At 39.0% G+C, this 23,387-nt stretch overlaps 1 protein-coding gene across 3 annotated transcripts in view; it reads right to left on the bottom strand.

The window, feature by feature from the left end:
- Positions 1 to 226: 226 nt before the first annotated feature.
- The window catches only part of LOC133531219 (serine/threonine-protein kinase MARK2-like), a 124,942-nt gene continuing 101,781 nt past the window's right edge, over positions 227 to 23,387 (bottom strand). Inside the window, exons 14-22 of one of the 3 annotated variants that reach the window (XM_061869359.1) lie at positions 22,954 to 23,087; positions 20,240 to 20,242; positions 17,927 to 18,042; positions 17,123 to 17,234; positions 8,381 to 8,452; positions 6,931 to 6,990; positions 5,172 to 5,277; positions 4,579 to 4,738; positions 227 to 4,210 (exon numbers count right to left, since the gene is read on the bottom strand). In XM_061869359.1, the coding sequence (XP_061725343.1) occupies positions 4,152 to 4,210; positions 4,579 to 4,738; positions 5,172 to 5,277; positions 6,931 to 6,990; positions 8,381 to 8,452; positions 17,123 to 17,234; positions 17,927 to 18,042; positions 20,240 to 20,242; positions 22,954 to 23,087 (822 nt within the window). In that variant the 3' untranslated portion in view covers positions 227 to 4,151. Of the gene's footprint in view, positions 4,211 to 4,578; positions 4,739 to 5,171; positions 5,278 to 6,930; positions 6,991 to 8,380; positions 8,453 to 17,122; positions 17,235 to 17,926; positions 18,043 to 20,239; positions 20,243 to 22,892; positions 23,088 to 23,387 lie in introns of those variants that run through there. The other 2 variants (XM_061869358.1, XM_061869357.1) reach the window with 2 other exon arrangements.

Genomic DNA, 23,387 nt, shown 5'->3' with positions numbered 1-23,387 from the left:
AAGATTGAAAGCTCGATTAATTACCCTATTGCTTTTAGTACAGTCGCCATCAGATATATCGGAGCAGCCAATGTGCTCACAAATATTTGAACACGCTTTTATTGTCAAGGTGCTAGAGTGCGTGTACACATATTTTTGAGCTACTCGGTTGCTCCGATATATCTGATGACGACTACACCCAGGGATCGAACGACATTACAAATAAAAAATAAATAAAAAACGTTAATGGAATTAAAAATAAAATTTATTTCCACTTGAATATCTCACAAAACGCCGCACCACTCGTCAACTCGGCCAATGGTCGACACTACTCTAAGTTATACCGTAAAACAAAGCTCATATATATAAATATATAACTACTGTATGTATATTATGTACCCAGTTCTTATCGTGCTATCGAAGCGACTCTCCAGTTCGCGTGACAACAGAATTACGAGTACAAAGTCACTATCATACTAATACCAACACACTTATTGTGTCACCTCCACTAGCGTCTCCCGAGCGTCGGCGGCTAGTCGACTCTGGCGACGTTGACGCAACTGCGCAGCGACGCTATTTTCCATAGCGTTGACTAGACGCCGACGCTAGCGTGGGGTGGGTAGACCGCCAAAGACGTCAACTGACACGTGCGGCTACAACCCAATATCATCCTTCGTGCATTCCGACAAGGTTCACCATGACACGTCCCGCACACGATAAGTGTGATGTTCAGAAGATCTGGTCATATGTAAACCTTATCTTAATGCAATAAAGATCCTGTCAAATCAATTTTACGTCTCACCAAGTACAGTCACGGACTTTAATTGTTAATCCATTTAGGGTTTATTTTACATTGGAAATGTCGCGTGTTAATATTGATAACCAAATTATCTTGAACCGTAAACGGGTCAACAATTAAAGTCTGTGCCGGTAGCTGTAGAATAAATCCAGAAAGCTGGTAAGGGGTAATATAATGAATTAAAAGATTATCGTTTACTTAAGTGTAATTTTGACAAAACTTTTTATTCTATAAATTCATAGTCATACCAGCTTTTGTACCTGTACAGTCGCCATCAGATATATCGACGCGGCCAAGGTGTTCACTAATATCTAAACAAGGCCTGTATTATCAAGACGTTAAAGTGCCTGTGCAGATATTTTTGCGCACCTTGGCCGCTCCGATATATCTGATGGCGACTATACATATTGGTGATTTTACGGAATTTTGCAATTGGGTACTTGACACATGTTGAATATTATAACAAAATTTAGTTAAATGGATAGAAAATGAGCCATCCATTATAAAAAAAGTGGAATTTAATTTTTTTTTATTTAGATAATAAAAAAATACAAGGCTCAGAAGTCTCAAAAAAAAATTTTTTTTGTCTTTCAAAAATAGAAAAGAAAATGGTACCATTCGATTCCTTACATTTTATTGAAAAATAAATTGTATGACAACTATACACATAAACGCAATATTTCAGGGTCAAAATGGCAATTTCCTTGATCTTACATACATTTAGGACAGACTTATATGATGTGACGTCACATCACCTTATCATTTTGTTAGAGGCGTTTCAATCGTCGACTGCGAGCGTCAGACTTTAACTCTAATTTCTGACCTTTGTGTTGCTTAAATGCCATGAGTCCTATATAGACATTATTTACAAAAAACAGTCAAGTAGCCAATTTATCTAGAATTTGTTAGATATAGCTTTGTTTTTGTCGTGTCACGCAAATAAGAAGAGCAAGGCGCCTAACATCGAATCGCTTTATACTTTTAACACATAATGAGGTCATGTTTCCTCGTATATTCGCCATTTTCTCAAGACATACTGAACATTTGATCACTGGCTCCAACACATTGAAATAGGAAAAGATTTAAGCTAAGGATCAGACTGGTCAAACAAAAGGGCTAATTATTCGAATTATTGACAAGGGATACCTTCCTCACAGCCGAATTTTCGAATGAATAGTAAGGTTGTTCATCAGACGAATATGCACCTTAAAATATAAGAAATAAAGTTACAAATTGCTTATTTATACAGAGTTTAAAGCGAGCGTTGTCGGTCCTTATATTTCAGTGAATTTCGAGATGCAGGATGACAGTTTAACATTGAAACGTCATAATTTGTGATTTCTTGTAAAAGTATAATACTACACTTAATTAGATAATAATAGAAAATACGCGATCGCCTCACGCTCTATACATCCATACCTACCTTAATTATTAACTAGTAAGTATGCGAAACATCACACACAAGTACATAGAAAAAATGAAAGCTTCACACCAAATCACAAAAAAACTGTTAATTACAAAAAGAAATGTTGTATGCATCGAGAGACCAACCCTAGATATTGAACTAATTTTGTCAATCTTAAAATTGCAGCTAACTTCACTCTAGTTTATTTTGCATGATCAGTATTTTTAAGTCCTTGACATTACTTACAAATAATGTTTACCCCTAAATAGTTGAATAAACATAACAATTTTCTTAAGGTTGTCCACTCGATGAACATACAAAACATATTATTATTTATACGAAGAAGGAAATAATATTTGACACTTTCAACGATCAATAATGAACATTATTGCTATAACTACAAAGTCCTTAATACTTTGATCACAATGACGAATAATACACATCTAACAATTTCAGTGTGATAACCTATAGATGCGTAAAGAGCGAGCGTGTAATACCTGCTACTCAAAACTTGAGACGCGGTTATACGTTAGAAAAAGATAAACATATAAAGGTGTCTCTATCTGACGTATAGCTGCGTCCTTGTCGGCCCGAGGGGAGAACGATTTTTCAAATTAGAGTGGTCAATAGCAGGGTGCTTATCCACTTGTAGCCTACTAGTCAATATTATTGGCATAAAGCAGGTACAAATATTTAGACATAGTGTTTTGAAAATTTATTTGACCTAATCAGGTGCTTTACAAATCTTGAAATACACATTTAGAATGGAATCAAGAGTTGGTAGCACTCACAATAGAACATTAGTTTGACACTTTCTAATTCAGCCTTATAATTAGAAAGAGACAACGCGACCGTGCTCTGCTGACCTCTCGCTCCCTCGGACACGAGCGATCAAGTGTCAATTCGAACCTGGCTATACAATGAGTCACCGACACCGATACATCGCTCGACAGTCACATTTTGTATATTTATTTTGTCATTATTGGAAAAAATATAATTAACGCTAAGCTAAGTTTACCTGTTGAGCTGACACTCACTTTGTACATTATACAACACGTAACATAATCAATATAATGAAAGCACCGGCGGCCCGTCCGGCTCCAAAATACGACCCATAAATTATGTCTTTTAAAAACAAATTTCATACAAACGATAAAAAACATGCCCTCGATAAATTAAAAACGTTAGAAATACAATCAGTATACATTATACAACAACGTCGGCCGGACCGCCGCTAGATTATAAACAAATAAAAAATAAGTAAAAGTCCATGACACGTACATTAATAATATTATACAAGGGCGTCGCGGCCCGAGCGCTCACTAGAACACCCAGTCGCTTGGCACAAACCGACCCACCGTCCACAAATAAAAATCAACGTCTTCGCAATTCATTTATTATCTATCGAAACGGCACGCTTTGCGAGAAATCCTACGGAAACTTGTACTTCCCTCGAAACCCCAGCTCTTAAAAATCGAAGAGCTCCGGCGGGGGGATGGGATGGGTCGGGAGACAGTCGCAGGGGGGCGACGGGGGGGAGGGGGGGGAGACCGCTCGCGGCTGCCGTCGCAGCGTGTGCACGCTGTACGAATACGACTGATGCGGCATTCGCGGTCGCAGCGTCGCTCGACCCGCATCCAAATCCGCACTATCGGCTCTCAAGGACAGCGAGGATCTCGGTTGGATCGTTTGGGAAGGATTCGGCGAGAGCGGCGGTCGAAGATAGTCGCTGCGTGCTAGCGAAAGTTCCGCCGGCGTGTAGGCGGCTAAGAAATGCGCTAACGCACCTGAGGGTGTCCGCATGCCCCCGTTGGCCATCACCACCATGTCCTCGGCCGAGAGGCGCAGGGAGTCGGAGCGCGGCGGCGGCGGCGGCGGCACGCGCTCGTCCGACGAGGAGCGCTCGCGGCGCGGGGACGGCGGGGAGGGGCGGCGGCGGCGGCGGCGGCGCGGGGCGTTCCCGGGCAGTCACAGTTTGAGTTCGTTCGCGATCTTGGACGCAATGTTCTTGAAGCCGATGCTGGTGCCTGGGTAACAGAAGGATACATTATAGCGTACTGCGTGAAAAATCGGGTCGAGAGTAATTTAAATGGTGCAGGACTTAGCTAATTGTTAGCAAGAAGTCTGATAAAATTGATGGTTGCCCCGATTTTTAAAACTAATTAGTACATTCTTTGGCCTGAATTCGTCGTGTCTTAACAATTGTCCAATCATATTTCCCCTTTTATTATCTACGGTTCTTAACAAAGTTAGATGCGATACCTACGGACCGGATATCCAAGTGGCCAGGCAGCTTGCACACTTCGATCTCCTATTGGACCAGTGAGTCTGCGTTAGGGCCGCCATGTACGCAGAAAGCCTATTATCTATGGTTCTCAACAGATGCGATACTGACCGGATATCCGCTTGAAGCGCACGCCGTTGAGCGAGAGGCGAGGCAACTTGCAAACTTCGATCTCCCATTGGACCAGTGAGTCCGCGTTAGGGTCGCCATGTACGCAGAGGAGCAGGAAGCGCTCGCGCTGCTCGTAATCGCAGTTGTTCGCGTCTAGAACCTGTAATAGGAAGTTTATTATCATTATATCGACCTGGAGACTTCTGTATCTATGAGCAAAGCGACCACATTGTTCGAATAGGAATAGGCAACCAGTTTGCTAAAGTACTAGGGCAGTATAAATGCACAGAAGATACCAGAATCATTAAAAAAATAACCAGAGGTATCAACATAGTTATAAACAAACGAATAATTTATTCCCCACTAAGTATTATTACAAAAGGTATGTCTGTTTTGTCCAAAATTGGTACAAAACACTTAGGTAGTAAATTGGCCAATCGGTTTTTGAACATTATTGTTCTCTTTAGTGGCCTTGACTATATTACGGGCGGTCGCCGAGTGGATGGAGGGTGAAAAATCAGTAATGGGTCACGTAGTATGGGTATTTCCCCACAACTGGGATAAAAAAAAACATACTCGTAGTATCGACTTACCTTGCGAATTTCCGCCATAATCTCATTAGGATCCCGCGAGGACGTAGTTTTCATACTCCACGTGAAGCGCAGAACTCGCGGCTTCACCTGCTCGTCGTTGCCTTGTCTGTGTGTCACATATACATATCATCACATATGTGGTAGTCAGATCTGCACAGACATGAAAGTGATTCGTGGGCCCCAAAACGCACGAGCGCTCGCTTGACGCTTACGCCGGCCGCCATACATTGGGTAAAATCATAGATCTAGAACGCTTACGCTTAAAGATAATTGAAATGTGCAAAATATGGAAAAGATAACCCATCACGTATATAAACATTTCATAAGTGCGAAAGAGGCAGACTAAAAATGAGCTAGCGGCATCTTGAATACACCAAATCGTATAGTTAGGGGACTCGAAAATACGAAACGCTGTATTCAGGAAATATGGGGGGTGATTATAATCATATTGTTACACAACAAAATAAGTTACGCAACTACATATTTCTGAATTCAATAAGGACGGTCGCACTTTTAATATTTGACGGGCAATCTTGAACATTCTAAAAAAAAATTGAATTCGAATTCGACATCAGCGTCGAGCGTGCATTTCGTGACCAACGCCTGACAAAGTGTAGTAGCATAATATTTTCATAGGAATTTACGTTTATGGTGACACTCCCACGCTTTGTCAGTGTAGTCTATGCAGAGCTTGAACTAGACTAATGGCATTGTCGAAACAATAATAATATCAGCGTTCATAGTGCAGCTTAATCAAAAGGCATCTTATAAGCTGAGATTAGACTATCCACTTAACCAGTGCCAACTGCATGGGGTCACCTGGGGTAATAATAATGCAAGACGATGAAGTAACTACCATAGTGTACTCGGTATTGATCCCACCCGTTAGGTATTTCTTCACAGATCCGTTTTTGACGTACATATTTAAGACCAAGATTCAGGTGGCCCATCCATTGGTTGAAAATTGACATTTCTACTTCAGAATTTTACGGAAACAATACAAACACAATTGATTGTTGTGTTACTAGTCGGATCTAAAAAATGAACTAAGTGCAATTTGTCCTTTTGAATGCCATTTTCACATTTCATGTGGATTTTTTCAAATATAGTTTAGTGTTACAGTTAAGCATATCTAGTTATGTTTACTGTACTATGGCGTTCATAAAGATGCTGATGTAAGGAAGATGTTGAATACAAAGTTGATTAATGAAATAATCAAGCCTTGAATCCGCAAAACTCTTTGCTATCATGGCAGACGGATGAATGATTTGCCACAATTTATTTAGGTACAAACATAAGGCAAGAGCAATACTTACTTTATATTTAACCCCAACTTACCTTATATTAACATTTAAATAAATGATATGACGTTAAACCTTTTGAAGTCCAACCATGCTCTTTTCAAATAAAACCAAACAAATAGAATTTCGTTCACTTAAATGTGACCAAAACGTTGTCCGCTCGATTCTCCAAAGTTGACATCTAACTCTCAGGAAATATCAAGTGTGTGCGTGAAATCGATAGGACGCCACTCACACACTGGTATATATGTCTTTTTTATAGTTCAATAAATTCAACTTTGGTCAATCGATCTAAGTACTTGAGAATATATAGGATATACCAAAACATTTTATTTACCTCTGAATTTTATCATGGTAGTAAAAGGGTTGGATATCAACTGTATTCTCAACAGCTCCCTCAATTGGTCGGCCAATATACTAGTTTTAAAAACGGAAAAGGAAATTAAAATGATAATTACCCAAGCAAGGTTTGTGGACTAGCGCCTACGGCATGCTTCGGGGTGGTTGCATCCAACGGCCTAAAATAAAACAGACACATCAACTAACCAGAGGGCGCCACAAGTGCCTTCTGGCATTTGTATCGAGCTGATCTCATTTTTTTTACATTTTTTTGTTTAAAAAGTCATATTTTCATAATTTGCAATAAACCTGATCATCAAAATTTTGTATTATAAAAAACCGTAAGTTAAGGTCGAACATTAAAACACATATTTTAACATTTACTACATTATAAAGATTGTTCTCGTAAATACAATATTAGTAACCTAAACTCGCGGTTTTCATTATATAAAAGCCAATATATTGTAATAAATTACATATTAATTTCTTTTCAGCTGAATACAAAAATCCGAAACAAAAAAAGGGTGCACAAATAAATTCGTAAAAAGCACGCAGTAGCACACAAACACAAATTTGGCTTTCTAATAAAACCTATCAAGTCATGCCTAAGGCAAACTTACCTTGCAGTTCGCTAAAATTCAAAATGCACTAAGTACATGCTGAGATCTCACTTGGACGAAGAGAGATAAGGTACCACGATTCAGATTTTTCACTTCCTCAAAATAAAATAAAAAAACAAACGCAAAAAATGAGATTAGTAAAACTGAGGATGTTACGGCTCGGGAAAATTTGGAATAAAGCAAAACTGTTATCTCTGTTAATCACAATGTAATCCATCCAATTTTATGCCTTATTTTTACTTGTCCCATCACATTACAGTACAATATACCAAATTGTAGAAAGTTATCTATAAAACATAATAGTATAATAAGAATTAAAAAATAAAATAAAGGTTGAAACAACTCCTGTTTTAAAAGAAAATGCACCCCCCAAAAAACAATGCCATACAAAGTCAAAGTCAAGTTAAATTTTAGTCAAATATTGAACCTAAACATAAAATCGGTTGGAAAACATATTCTCACACAAAACTTTAAAAAAACTTAAGAAAAACTTGGTCTAATAGACGTGCTGTGGCCTACTCATATATTTAAATCCGATTAAATTATTCTTCTTAAAATACATAATATTATAGTGGTAATGGTTGTGGTTTACAATGTTCTCAAAGTAATCTACGTTCATAGTATACGACGTTGTTACTATACGATAAAACCCCGTGCCCACATCATATTGCTTTGGCGCTATTTTTGTGGCCTAAGTAGCACATCATTTATACGCTTCACCCGAAGGCCACGGAAACCGAGCACGCTCGACGCTGACGCCGGCCGCCATTAATTTGTTTTATCAAAGTACGGCGGGTGACGTCACCGTCGAGCTTGAACGCTCGGAGCTTGCATTTCGTCGGCAAGGCATAAGTTTAAAAGTCAAATCAAAGGGTTACTGAGTACAATAATAAATTAATAAGACCACAGCACGCCACTCCTCGACCAAGATAAATCCGAGCGCGCCTACCTCCGCTGAATGTCCAGCGAGGAAAATATGCGCGGTTTCTGGCGAGTCGTCGACTCCCCCAACACGGAGAGGCTGTTAAATAAATATACCTACGTCTACAATTGTGCTTAAAAAAGGCTCTAGTTTCAGGCTAAAATACCTAAACGAAGAGCCACGAAAAAAATGCGCGAAGCGGAATGTCGAGCGTTCTTTGCGTTTTTCGTGGCCCTAGCTTAACTGACTACATTAGTGCTTGGAGAAATCTACCTACTGCAATCTGTCGTATATTTTTCGAAATGTTACTTCACAATTTATTTGTTTTACTGACAGTTTAATCTCATATATTTCTGTAATACTGAATTCACTGACAAATAATAATTGTGAAATAAGAATTATTGGAAAAATTACTTAATTGCTACACCAGCAAACCAAATTTTACTTATAAAGTGACTGCTTAAAGTCTTCTATTTGGTACCAAATAGCATTTGTCTATGATCGCTCAGTGACGTGTTTTTTTTAAAATTAATTATGGAGAGTTAGTTCCTGCAGAAATACCACGAATTCTTTCTCACGTTCTTACCTTTTTATGGTATAAATATCAATAGGTAAAGTCCAGATTTTTAGCCCTAAAATATTTGACCATATATGTACAAATATTGTGTCTTGATTTTCTATAAGGTCAGGTGGGGTAAAAGAAACCTAGGTAGTATATTTTGCTCAGGGCAAGAGAAACCGTATGAGGAAAGTCCTTTTACGGAAGTATTAAGTTAATTTATTTTTTGCAGTTTTTTTTAATATTATCAATTAATTTAGTTATTACAAGGGTTTCACTTGCTCCACCTTTCCTTACTTGGGAAACAAATGTAAGCCAAATATGACCGAGTTACGGCCTTTAAGGCAATAAATAAAACACAAGTGAATGTTATTGAAAAACCTGATTATTCAGAGAAGCAACACATCCGGTATCACTAAACATGATTTCGACAATTTGGTTATAGACTTTGCGCCAATTTAAAAATACTATAATTATTCAATTTTGGCATTTTCTTACAAGTCATAAACATCAATGAAACATGTAAATGCAACGATGCGATGGCCGAATACGAATATGATAAACATTTGAAGTAATTACAATGAATTATTTTAATAAGAATGTCAAGAAATGTGTTTAAAATTTATACGTGTAATAGTTAAAATTTTCTCAAAAGTTTTGAAGAGTTTATAAGTTAACTGCGTTTTAGTATAGAATGGCAAATACTGATCATTTATTTTCTAAACTGCGTAACTTTTCGAAAAATCACAATTCGTATTTTTTAACTTTACACTACACGTATAAAAAGTTTCAAACTATAGCTTATAATCAATGAAATTAAACTAAAAATGCGATGCAAAGCAAATACAATGTCAAACGAAAACGCCAAGGGATGAAAAAAATCTCAAAATATAAAATTACTATATTATAACTAAACTTAGACTACTTTAGAATTTATTGCATTTAGCCTTCACAATAATAACAGATTGCTTTATTTTGAGTAGAAAAAATGCTCAAAGAAATTATAATGCACTGTTTGTGTGCGTGGGTCTTCCAGGTTTTATATAAATATATTACTAAGTAAAGTAACCTTGTCGCTTTCTGTTCATAAGGATATTACCGTTTTTTGCTATTAGTTGGGTCACCTCTTGTACAGTCGCCATCAGATATATCGAAGCGGCCAACGCGCTCACAAATATCTGAGCACGCCTCTATTGCCAAGGTGTTAACGTGTTCAGATATTTTTTAGCACCTCGGCCGCTCCGATATATTTGATAGCGACTGTACCGCAACCAAAAATATTTACATCATAAAAATACTTTCTTTAAATCACTTTACATTTCGTTACTAAGTTAGTACGCCGCAATAATAGATCAACTAAAAGAGTTTCCATTATCATCACCAGTCATTTAAATATATTTTGTAAAATTCAGTAAAAGACTCGATGAAAAATGCTATTAACTGTCGTAAAATTAACTATGTACTGCATCTGTGCAATGACTCTTACATAAAACGGCAATTTCCTCTAAAGTTTAATTCGTGTAATTTCTTAATGTACATTTTGGTACATTTCAAATGACGTCCCAATTGAATTCAAGTGAACCAAACACATTTACACAAATATTCAGCACCTAAGTTTTGCCATCAATACGGGATTTATACACGTGTGTTACACAAGAACATATATATGAATAGGATTCAAGTATAAGTCATACAAGTAAAATACATCGGATACATATGAGAGACAAAATGATTACTGAACGAATGATATGCGCAAACGCCTGATATAAAAATTTATTATCAGACATAGAAGTTTTTGTGGCAAAAACGAGTGCTTGAGAAAATGAAACATCGACAAATAATAAGTATAATAAATAATAAGTCAGTCATATATTAATAATTAAAAGATGTAAATTCTACTTGCTGTAATTTACCGGGATTTCAAGAATGCAAATCAGTTACAAATCCGACCATCATTTCTATATTACATATTATTAAGTATTTAAAAATAAAACGTAAACTGTAGAATACAGTGTCAAAAATTAAGAAACTTACAATGGGTGTATCAAAGATAATATCGAACGTATTGTGTATTTCGCGGTAGTTATATTTTTATACAATGTTAAAAATATCTATAATTTTATTTGATTTTGTCAATCACTTTATTTTGCCACAAAAACTTCTATGTCTGTTTATTATTGTTGTGCATATTAAAAAACGGCCATTAATTTAATGGCAAAAGGATATCCTTAATTATAAACAATGGATTTAATTGTCTAAAGCTACCTTTATAGTAATTATTAGGTACTTAATTTATGGCATTTCAGTTACTTATATGTACCCGAAGTACTCTACACAAAAAGCAAGAAAAGATTGCACATTTATATTAATATAATTTTGATAAACATTATCTAAACTTCTGATTTAAGTCACAACGGTGACTGGAAAAATATTGATGATTTGTGAAATAAAATATAAACATGGTAAATAGATTTAAATAAATAAATTTGCACAAAATAATATTACGTATATTTCAACAAATGGAGTATACATATAGCACTATGTATTATATAAAGAGTCAAGAACACATATACGTATCTATTTCACAAACCTAGTTAGATGTTTTTGTTCACACTTAAACACTCAAAAATGTCAAATGTACAAATATGTACAACGATTTTAATGCTACGCAATAACACAAAGTACGGAACCCTAAAGACTTTATAATTATGGAAAACAGTGGAGTGGAATAGGCCGCTAACATAATATGTCATTTATAATATATTATATCTTTTTTAGACGGGCAGAAGTACTGACACTAGGAAATACATTTGTATGACCTCAAATATAATAGTGATAGACGATTATATTGTCAAGACGACGTTTCAGAATTATTGTTGACATCTTCCTGCTATAAGAAAGAAGCGCTTGATCTTTGAGTTGTGGCAAAATGATACTAACCATCACCATTCATGTTAATGTCCAATTAAAAACAACGGGTATTACTTGAAAATCTATTTCTTAAGGCAACTCCATAAATTCATACCAGTTTTTAATTTTGCGAGCAAAACGAAAAAACTGTTCAGTTTTGGCGCCATTTTTTTGTAAATAGTTAACTTCACTTTCAATGAAAAAACTATTTAGCAATTGAATGTCATTTTATGAAATACACTTTTTCCTATGTTTGGGAAAAAAGTGTACCATTTACTTTTTTTTCTTTAAACTCTTGGGTTATTTCGACTCAGAATCACAAGGACTATTTATCAAAACAAAGAAAAAAGTATTCCCAATTTTTCATACAAATTTTGGATATCAGTCACCCAAAATGTTTTTTCGGACACTTTTTTCCTTTTCGTGATTCGGAGTAGAAATAACTCAAAGGTTGATGGTTTTTCGAAGAAAAGTTAATGGTACATTTTTATCGGAAAATGCCCATAAATAATTACGAAACAAGCTAACTTTTAGTCACATCATACATCAGTCTAGGTATAATATATTTTCAACATTGATATCGTCACTATAATTACTCAACCTCATATCTGTATATTAGATACGTATATCAGATACGAGTTTGAGTAAGTATAGCGACGATATGACACATGAGAGTAATATATTGGGATCTAACATTTGAGAGAGATCGCAGAGATCGGTTCGTCACTAGCCTCTCATAACAGTAGAATCATATTGCTCCTATAAATGGTTTTGGCCTATTTGACACAATATTCTATGTTCTACACACCTATATATGGGGATGTGGGGTATATTGGCGTTGTATTCCAGTGTTTTCTATGTGGTAACATCTACTGAGTATTTGTACCAAAGCTATTAGGATCTGCCGCTTACAATCTAAACAATTATCATTATATACTGATATATCTCACTCACTCCTTATAAATAGTAGTTACACGTTGTGACAGATAAGTCGAAATTCCTCTAAAGACTTACATGTTTCAAATATGTCAGTTCTTTTAACTGATTCAAAGAATCTAAATAATTTCTGTTTAGATACAAGTTGAGAATAACGTAATCACAGAATGATAAATCCTCTAAAAGTGCTTTGGGATAATTCCGAAAACTGTAGTCTACAAGACTAACATTGCTCTGGGTCTGATTTTATTACGTTTCACATAGTCCTCATATCAGAGATCTGATAAAGATCCCGATTACATGTACGTGGGTTACTTACTCTAATGGGTTAATTACTATTACAAAAGAAAATCAACACTATTAAGATTGTTCGAAATTATCCTAAGGCACCGTATTCGTAGTATTAAAAATAATGATTGCGGAATTATCGACTATCTATCTTCACACGTATAGTAATTGCATTTGTGGACCATTTCAAACATTATAGGAAAATACGAATAAGAATAACAAGTGGGTAGAACACGATGGAAATATATTATATTATAGTAACTATAGTAAGTATTAAATATCCTTTCAAAATGGTCCACATCCGAAGTCCAACAGCGAGAGAAAATTTACTGAAAAATCTAAATATAGCGTGTATAATAATACAAATATACAAAATATTTATTTTCAGTCGTCGAATTTTTTTAACAATTTAGGCAGAGTCCAAAACGTCAACGAGGAAATATCAATAGGTAAAGGTTTGTGCTGTTTTGTGAACTTAAACAAATATAGAGCCCTGGAATGTAGAAAATTCGTTCCGAATAAGAACTCAATGCACTTACAGCTAGGATGAAATGCGGCGCGACGGGACTAGGTTTTTCTCTACATGCCATTTCACGAAAGCAATCAAAGCAAATACCTTATACCTAATTCCTTCTGTACTTTTGAAATTTTCTATAAAAAACTTACACTGTGGTGTAAAAATATATTTTTCAGCGAGTATAGTTTCATTAATTTCTATAAAATAACATGTAGAAAGAAATGTCGTCGCGATTAATGTTCTCTTATTTATGTTAAATATAAATCGAACTCGAACGTAATGTCAACTAAAGTGGACCGCTTATATTAGTTATAATACAATGAAAACGTTTCAACAACCTAGAAAAAATCCCTTACAGGGTAGTTTTAGATGCGAAGTTAGTCTCTTGCGAATGACAAAGATCAATAGAACTTACGGACCTTTTATAAATATGGACGGTAAATGAGGACCAAATCTCGAGACTTTAAACTCCAAATTCGCATCTTCGGCTATTCTGTAAGGATATTTCAAAACGCCCTACCAACTGCTTCACACTTGGCAGGAGTTTTCCATACATTTTCTATATTTTTTAAAATAATTCTCCATAAGTCTTCATGTGGTCGCTGCGCAGCGCTTACGGGTTCTGATTCAACCTGCGTACAACGGAACGGGTGAGCGAATCGACCAATCACGGCCCGAATCGCCCCCTCTTCTGTCTCCGGCTCACTTTTTTACTCTTGATAAGGCACTTGTTATAAAGCCAATAAAATGGCGGAACGCGCGAAAGATGCACAATACTTCTACACTCACTAACTCCCTTCGTTTAAAAAAAATCAATAAAAAAAACACGTCCGTCGCAACACTAAAGTTAAAAGGGTTGTGGATAAGACTAGAAGCGAATCGGTACTAAGAAAAAATTGGTATAATCGCGACCGTCGACATTCGTTAGTAGAAGCGTACGGTTAGGTAAAAATAATCGCAAAACACGGGGGATGCACAAAGGGCAACTTTAATAAAATAAACGTTTTCGTACACCTCTCGGGAATCGGACATATACTTACTTCGTACTCGATGTTTCGCGTCACTAATTTTAAGCACTACGATCTACGGACAACACTCAAAGCTTGGCAGTACAGCTCTGCTCGTAGCACACTTTCAAGTAGCGAAATTAAAAATAAAATAGCATTTCGTTCAATAGAAAAAAAGGGGAATACAACATGCTTTGACAACTAATGCACTAAGACGGTCGGCAAGAAGTCGGTCACATAACAAGGACTCGAACGGGAGTAATTTTGCGCGCTAACTCCAAGGTACGGCATTATGTACATAAAATCGAATGTGCGTACGTTCTACTGAGAGAAAGGGAGATAGGAGGTTTGAGCATCGTGCATCCCCTGTATTTGACGCGAGACCAAACACAACAATAAAAATAAAAACATAAATAAAACCGGAGCTCGGATTCTTTCGAGGGAGACAATTGAGCACCAAATAAATACAAGTGAAAGTATAAAAAACACAAAAATGAGCCACAATTACTAGACAATACGAATGTTAATCAAGTGACAAGTTAGAAAGTGTTTTAGAAAAATGGTGTTAACATTTTATTTACATAAACTTCGTGAAGGGAGCCCTTTTGAGATGTCGCGGCCGCTGCAGTAGATACAGAAGGCATACAGGGTACACTCAAACAGGGCTCAATAAAGCACTCCTGTACGTCTTTTCCACAACCCTTTTAAAATTTCATTTAGGCCCCAAGTTGGGCGCCAATGTTACTATCTTAGACAAGTCTACTCTATATGCATGGTGATAGTGATGGTGAAACATGGTGTGCGTGGAAAGCGGTGCCGAGCAAACATTGATGCGTGGCAGTGGATCTACCTTGTTCATTATATAAGACTTACGTGTTTCCTTATAAAATGACAGAATATTTTGATAGTGAATTTTAATCATAAGGCCAGATAAAAAACAACAAAGATACTAAAATAATAGACGTCCAAAACAACAATATTTTATTTAATATCATACCAGCTTAACAGCACTTGTCATTGTGGCAATGTTTTTTGTTCAAAATCTTACAGCTTTATTAATTATTCATTTTGATATGAAATATCAAGTAATGCAAATTACTCAATGTTATTATAAAGAAACACATAAGTCTCGCATAGAATACAAGTGATAATATAAGTCTACTATAAAAGTGAGCGTGAAGCATCGTAGCGTATGTAATATAATAAATAATAGACAAACGCATAAATTATACAACGTATAGTTAGTTACATGTTAGTTGTTTAGAATGGAGCTGTAGTGATGTTTATATTTTGATTAGTTCACAAGGGGTTTTTGGCAAGGCGGTGGCAAAAACTATAAAAGTAAACTTCAAAATTAGTAAAGAGCCAGAGTTCGACTGTTAGACCTGCATAAAGTGTAGTCAGGCCACTATAATCGTAATTTTTAAGTAGGAATTTGATGGTTATGGTGTCACTTCCACAGTCTACTACTGAAAAGTTTATGCAGAATTAGCTTGATCCAACTCCATAAAAGGACTTATGCGAAATGATTAAGTAATATTTGCGAGTTGAAAGTATATTTTTCTCTACTTTAATGAATTAACGCCTTGCCAACAACATAATTAGAATCATTAAACCACAACCGCCACTTAAAGCGACAGCGTGAAAACTATCAAGTGTATCAATTTATACCTTATTCGGTTCCAATAAGGGTTAGGAACGGTTAGTCGAGTGGGTGATGCACGTGTATTAACATCAATGTTAGTTAACCATCGGTAGACCTTATTGGGTTGCAATAAAGTCTAGGAATGGTGTGGGTGAACAGTGTTAAAAGTCACAAGAATGTAGCCGTCGTCATACAATCGAAGTTAAGTTCTCATTTGAAAACGGCGTGCATTAACATTGAATTTCACATGAACATTGAAATAACGTATACTTATGTCTGGTATTAATTTTCGTTGTTGGAAATGGTGGTGGTATTTTATACAATCGTGATATAATAGAGATCTTTTCAATCGAGTACCGTGTTTAGGCAACGAAGCTTGCTGAGTATCACTATTGTATATAATACTTTTTCTACTGTAAAATTTAAATAATGAATGAAAATTGATAAGTATATCAGTAGACAAAAATGTAGTCTAAAAGACATAAACGCACGTTCAATGAATATGCTCATGAAATAGTTGCCCGTTTATGTCTTGTCAATGGGAGCGCGCCGGCACATGATTAAAATTTTTCACGGTCAAATTTTTTATAGCTGACTACAGCAACGAAATGTTAATTCAACCATTACAGTCGACGAGTCGAAAAATAAAATAGAGCAATAGTAGAAGTTTTACATGCAAAACTTCTACTCGCTCTATGTATGACAAATTTAGCAACAAAACCTAAATAACAAACAATATACTCGTACATGCGTCTTAAATGTTCATGTTAGAGCGTAACTTTGATTGCAAGTGGCTTTTTGGCGGCGAGTTGTTGTGACTCTGAACCGACCGTCGACCTTATTCCCTCAGTATAAGGTTCAGCAACAGTCAGGTCGTGTGGTGTGGTGTGGGTGTACCGCTACGTACCGCTTGGAGAACCGGGAGGAGAGCTTGGAGAAGAAGGAGGGGCGCGCCTGGTGCGGCGAGCCGCCGTCGCCGTACGCGCCGCCCGCCGACGCGCCGCGCGACCGCGTCTGGCCTGCGGGACATATGACATATGGTTAGTTAAACTCGGAATATTCTTCTGAAACCCAGAAGCACTTTTGTTTTTGAATTTGAAACTCTTAGTTCACAATAGATTATATGTAGAGTCTCAGGAGAATATTATAAATATGTAGCTATGGATATCAGTAGGTCGGTAGGTAGGTAGGTCTTAGCTTACATAGCTAATTAAAACATTAAAATTCAATTTAAAATTATAAATATGATTTTGGCAAAAATGTAATTTTTGGTACAAGCTATTATCACTGACTGTACTTTTCTTTCCACAGACAACTAATACTCATCGAGACAATTCTAAAAACCCCAAACACAATAAGGTTGCGTTGTTTTATCACAGAGTTCCTACGACCACCTCCTGTCTGCATCATCAGATCAGCTCGATGATACCATAATATTGCATTGTCACCCGACTTACATATGTATGCAATTTTTTTGCTTGATTGGAAACCGGGAAGTGGGTCAATTTTAACTTGCAATATTTGACCCGTACATAGGTACATTGCATGTTGAATAAAAGCTTGTAAAATATATATTTTATGATAACAAACAAATCGTCCATAAGTACAATAATTTCCCCTATATCCAAATAGTACCTACATTATTTTTGAGACTGAGAATATAGATATTTGCTAGCTGAGTAGAATGGTTTTTTTTCGAAAGACGCCATACCCGAATGGAAGGTGGACCTCGAGGGCACGTTGCGCGGGAACACGAGCTGGTTGGGGAAGTCGCGCCGCGTCGCCGCCGCGCCCGTGCTGGCCGTCGTGCTCAACTGCGTGTTCAGGCTGGAAACACACGCATCACATTAATAAAACGAACAAACAATACACACTGCCTGCATCAATTAAAGCCTAAAGAATCGGCCACGAAACGCACGACGCTGACGCCAACCATCACACTTTTGTTAAATATATGGCAGCCGTTAGCGTGGAGCGTGCGTTCAAAACTGCTCTCTGGTAATATTTTCATTTAGACAGTGCGAGGACTCGCATGCTAGTTTCATTGAATTGTGGTATTTGATTGATCGGTTGAATAGTAGAGCGCGGGCCAGGAGCATATTTCGTTAGTCATCGCCTCCAGGCTGATACTTTGTCAGATGACAGTTTGGATGCTGTTTTAAATAAACAAAACCGTCAGCCAGTTGTATTGCAGTGGAAAGACCGTCCGCTGTAATATGAACATGTAAAAAATACGCACCTTACCACTTTATGTCCGCAAAGTATGCGTAATGTGTAAATTGCGTAATCCGTTTATGGCGTTCCAGGCGTTTCAACTGTGAAATGCTACATGCAAAGTTTCATGATTTGTTACTGCTATCATAAAAAGCGGCCAAGTGCGAGTCGGACTCGCGCATGAAGGGTTCCGTACAATTTAAGACGTATTAAAAAAAATCTACTTACTAGATCTTGTTCAACATTTTACCACTTTGGAAGCGTCTCTCGCGCAAAATATTCAGTTTAGAAAAAATGATATTAGGAACCTAAATATCATTTTTGAAGACCTATCCATAGATACCCCACACGTATATGTTTGATGAAAAAAAATTTTTTTTTAATTTTATGACGTATTAAAAAAAACTACTCACTAGATCTCGTTCAAACCAATTTTCGGTGGAAGTTTGCATGGTAATGTATATCATATATTTTTTTTAGATTTTTCATTCTGTTATTTTAAAAGTTACAGGGGGGGGGGACACACTTTTTTTCACTTTGGAAGGTTCTCTCGCGCAAACTATTCAGTTTAGAAAAAAATGATATTAGAATTCTTAATATCATTTTTGAAGACCTATCCATAGATACCCCACACGTATGGGTATAAAGAAAAAAAATTTTTTTTAATTTCATGACGTATTATAAAAAAACTACTTACTAGATCTCGTTCAAACCAATTTTCGGTGGAAGTTTACATGGCAATGTATATCATATATTTTTTTTAGATTTTTCATTCTGTTATTTTAGAAGTTACGGGGGGGGGACACACATTTTACCACTTTGGAAGTGTCTCTCACGCAAACTATTCATTTTAGAAAAAAATTATATTAGAAACCTCAATATCATTTTTGAAGACCTATCCATAGATACCCCACACGTATGGGTTTGATGAAAAAAGATTTTTTGAGTTTCAGTTCTAAGTATGGGGAACCCCCAAAATTTATTGTTTTTTTTTCCATTTTTGTGTGAAAATCTTAATGCGGTTCATAGAATACATCCACTTACTAAGTTTAAACGGTACAGCTCTTATAGTTTCGGAAAAAAGTGGCTGTGACAGAATCGGACAGACAGACGGACATGACGAATCTATAAGGGTTCCGTTTTTTGCCATTTGGCTACGGAACCCTAAAAAGGTAAAGCGCTTATTTTTTACATGTTCATGCGACCATCTGACGTTCTTACCACCGCGATATAACCGGCCGACAATTTTTTTAAGTAACAATAGCATCTGAACTATCATCTGACAAAGTCTTACGTGTTGGCGATTGGTCATGGAACTCTGTTCCTGGCTCGTGATCAACAGGCAGTGGTGAGATCTGGGAAGTCGGTAATGTTACTAAACTCGTGTGCCAGTTCTCGCCCGTCTAAGAGCTAAGCCTTCATTTTCGCAGAACCTAATACCAGGGGCCCATTTGATAAATGATTATTGTAATACTCCCACTCTTTAGCGGAAGTTTTTTTTTCTTATTTTACTAGTCAAATAAAACTGTCCAGCAAAAGTAAGCTACATAAAGGTTCTTCCATTGAAAAGCTTTATTTTTTTGTAGGATGTATTCAAAGAAAAATCATAAATAAATTAAGATAGGAATGTAAATATAATACACAAATAAAAATATGAGTAACATAAATAAAAATTAGGTATATAAAATAACATAATAGAAACCATCACACAGTTAGTAGTTTATCCCAATAAATCAACTTACCTTTTTAAAGCTCAAAATAACTCTAAGCTGCCTCAAATTAAAAACCAGTGCAGAACCAAATATAAAACGAGCTAAAGAAAAACAACGAAAAGCTACTAAGCAAAAACACCATCAATGTGTGCCACTCAGCTAAACCAAAAGCGTGAATAAAGTTCGCCAATCGAAAAACCAAAATAATCAAATAAAAAATGTGCAAAACCAAAACCATTCGTGCGTCAGCTATAATTCTTGGGCAACCCAATTACAAAAATTGAGGCACTGTTGAAATTGTCTGACTTTTGTATGGCTTTACCACAACTGGATCCATGTAGACAATTTATCCTAAGAACAAAGCGGATTGAATGACATTAATATACGCGTCCACTAGCTGAACTATTACATGAGCTAGCGCTTTGAAAGCGCTTCATAATGCGGCGTCTATTTAGTCTGTGCAGAGCATGCGTAAACATCAAAATCCTATAAAACAAGTGCTAAAGCCTCAGAACCTGGGCCTAGGCTGGGCGAGATCCCGCGCCGACGCGTTATGCTGCGCGGCATCAGCGAGAGGCGGTTGGCCGGTGGCGGAGCTGATGGAGGCGCTCTTCACGTGTGTTTTGGTGCCGTTGCCGTTGGTCTTGGTCTCCGGTGCGGCGCTGTCCGATTGCAGGAATTGCATGCTGTTAGCGAGGTTTTGTTAGAACATGCCGTGTATTATTGTGTTAGATATAATATAAATGTGGTGTAGCGTAAGCAATCATTTGTTTCGAGTGTAGAGTTAAGGACGAATTCGAATTTAGAGTTTATTTTATCTTATCTATATCTTGTAAAATTAATTAATTCTAGGTTTTAAGGATTTACCAAGTAAATATTATTTTTACATATTAAAAGGAAAAAATTGTACTATAACTCGCAGATTTTCTTGATAAAAATTGGTTTACACACAGAATAATTTTAATCGTAATGATGACACTGGTCTCATAAAGGGGTTTTAAATTGTACGCAATCGTAATTTCACTTTTATTTAACAAAAATTTTGTAGTACACTACGCTACACCACTGATCAAGAGCAAATTTTCATTTATGTTTAAATTCATATAGATAATGTTTTGAGATAAATACATATTTTATAAACGTTAATACAACTTTTGATACATATAAGGTTAGTATAATAAGATATATCAATGAATACAGTTTCCGATTACATCATACATTCACATAAGTACCACCACCAATACGATAAACCTTTAATTACAACCAAAATATATATGAAGGTGTATAAATCGGTAGTTAGAGATCCATACTATGTCATAAATTATTACTATTTGAACTAAAGCAAGCTAGCAAATGTTTTCCTGTAACGATTTATTTTTCGCTCTCAGCTCGGCCGGGTTCGTACTCCACAGCTGATCTCATCCTGTCCTTATCGCATAAGATCCACTAATAAATAGCCAGGGAGAGTTGTCAGCAATACAGCCGGCGACTCAAGTGAGTGCGGGTACATACCTGGGCGCGGGCAGCGGCGGGCTGAGCTTGGGCGGCTGGTCGTGCGTGGAGCGGCGCGCGTCATGGTGCGCGAGCGCGGCTCGGGCTTGGGCTGCGCGGACGCGGTAGTAGGTGTACATACCTGGGCGCGGGCGGCGGCGGGCTGAGCTTGGGCGGCTGGTCGTGCGTGGAGCGGCGCGCGGCGCCGGCCGTCATGGTGCGCGAGCGCGGCTCGGGCTTGGGCTGCGCGGACGCGGTAGTAGGTGTACATACCTGGGCGCGGGCGGCGGCGGGCTGAGCTTGGGCGGCTGGTCGTGCGTGGAGCGGCGCGCGGCGCCGGCCGTCATGGTGCGCGAGCGCGGCTCGGGCTTGGGCTGCGCGGACGCGGTAGTAGGTGTACATACCTGGGCGCGGGCGGCGGCGGGCTGAGCTTGGGCGGCTGGTCGTGCGTGGAGCGGCGCGCGGCGCCGGCCGTCATGGTGCGCGAGCGCGGCTCGGGCTTGGGCTGCGCGGACGCGGTAGTAGGTGTACATACCTGGGCGCGGGCGGCGGCGGGCTGAGCTTGGGCGGCTGGTCGTGCGTGGAGCGGCGCGCGGCGCCGGCCGTCATGGTGCGCGAGCGCGGCTCGGGCTTGGGCTGCGCGGACGCGGTAGTAGGTGTACATACCTGGGCGCGGGCGGCGGCGGGCTGAGCTTGGGCGGCTGGTCGTGCGTGGAGCGGCGCGCGGCGCCGGCCGTCATGGTGCGCGAGCGCGGCTCGGGCTTGGGCTGCGCGGACGCGGTAGTAGGTGTACATACCTGGGCGCGGGCGGCGGCGGGCTGAGCTTGGGCGGCTGGTCGTGCGTGGAGCGGCGCGCGGCGCCGGCCGTCATGGTGCGCGAGCGCGGCTCGGGCTTGGGCTGCGCGGACGCGGTAGTAGGTGTACATACCTGGGCGCGGGCGGCGGCGGGCTGAGCTTGGGCGGCTGGTCGTGCGTGGAGCGGCGCGCGGCGCCGGCCGTCATGGTGCGCAAGCGCGGCTCGGGCTTGGGCTGCGCGGACGCGGTAGTAGGTGTACATACCTGGGCGCGGGCGGCGGCGGGCTGAGCTTGGGCGGCTGGTCGTGCGTGGAGCGGCGCGCGGCGCCGGCCGTCATGGTGCGCGAGCGCGGCTCGGGCTTGGGCTGCGCGGACGCGGTAGTAGGTGTACATACCTGGGCGCGGGCGGCGGCGGGCTGAGCTTGGGCGGCTGGTCGTGCGTGGAGCGGCGCGCGGCGCCGGCCGTCATGGTGCGCGAGCGCGGCTCGGGCTTGGGCTGCGCGGACGCGGTAGTAGGTGTACATACCTGGGCGCGGGCGGCGGCGGGCTGAGCTTGGGCGGCTGGTCGTGCGTGGAGCGGCGCGCGGCGCCGGCCGTCATGGTGCGCGAGCGCGGCTCGGGCTTGGGCTGCGCGGACGCGGGCCGCGCGCCGCTCTGCACCTGCCGCAAACACACATTCGTTACTATTCTACGTTAACTATAGTCTAAGGACTCTAAGGGACGGACGACCGCGGCTCGCGGCTCTCCAAGACACCCTGACAATTTAAAAAGTGGACGGACTGACAATAATAATTCAAAATTCGAAAAAAAACATACCTATGGTTGATATACAACAAATTTTCAATAATGTTAATATCCAGAGATGAAAATGAGGACTACGTTTGTATGAAAAGGCGATTTCACACGAATCCCTCACTTTCCTCCTAACACTTTGAGGACTTGAGACTAGTGAAATCAACT

The sequence above is a fragment of the Cydia pomonella genome, chromosome 24 (genome assembly GCF_033807575.1).
Source record: "Cydia pomonella isolate Wapato2018A chromosome 24, ilCydPomo1, whole genome shotgun sequence".
Classification (NCBI taxonomy): Eukaryota; Metazoa; Arthropoda; class Insecta; order Lepidoptera; family Tortricidae; genus Cydia; species Cydia pomonella.
Note: the sequence above shows the minus strand (reverse complement) of the source record. Positions and strands in the feature narration are given on the sequence as shown.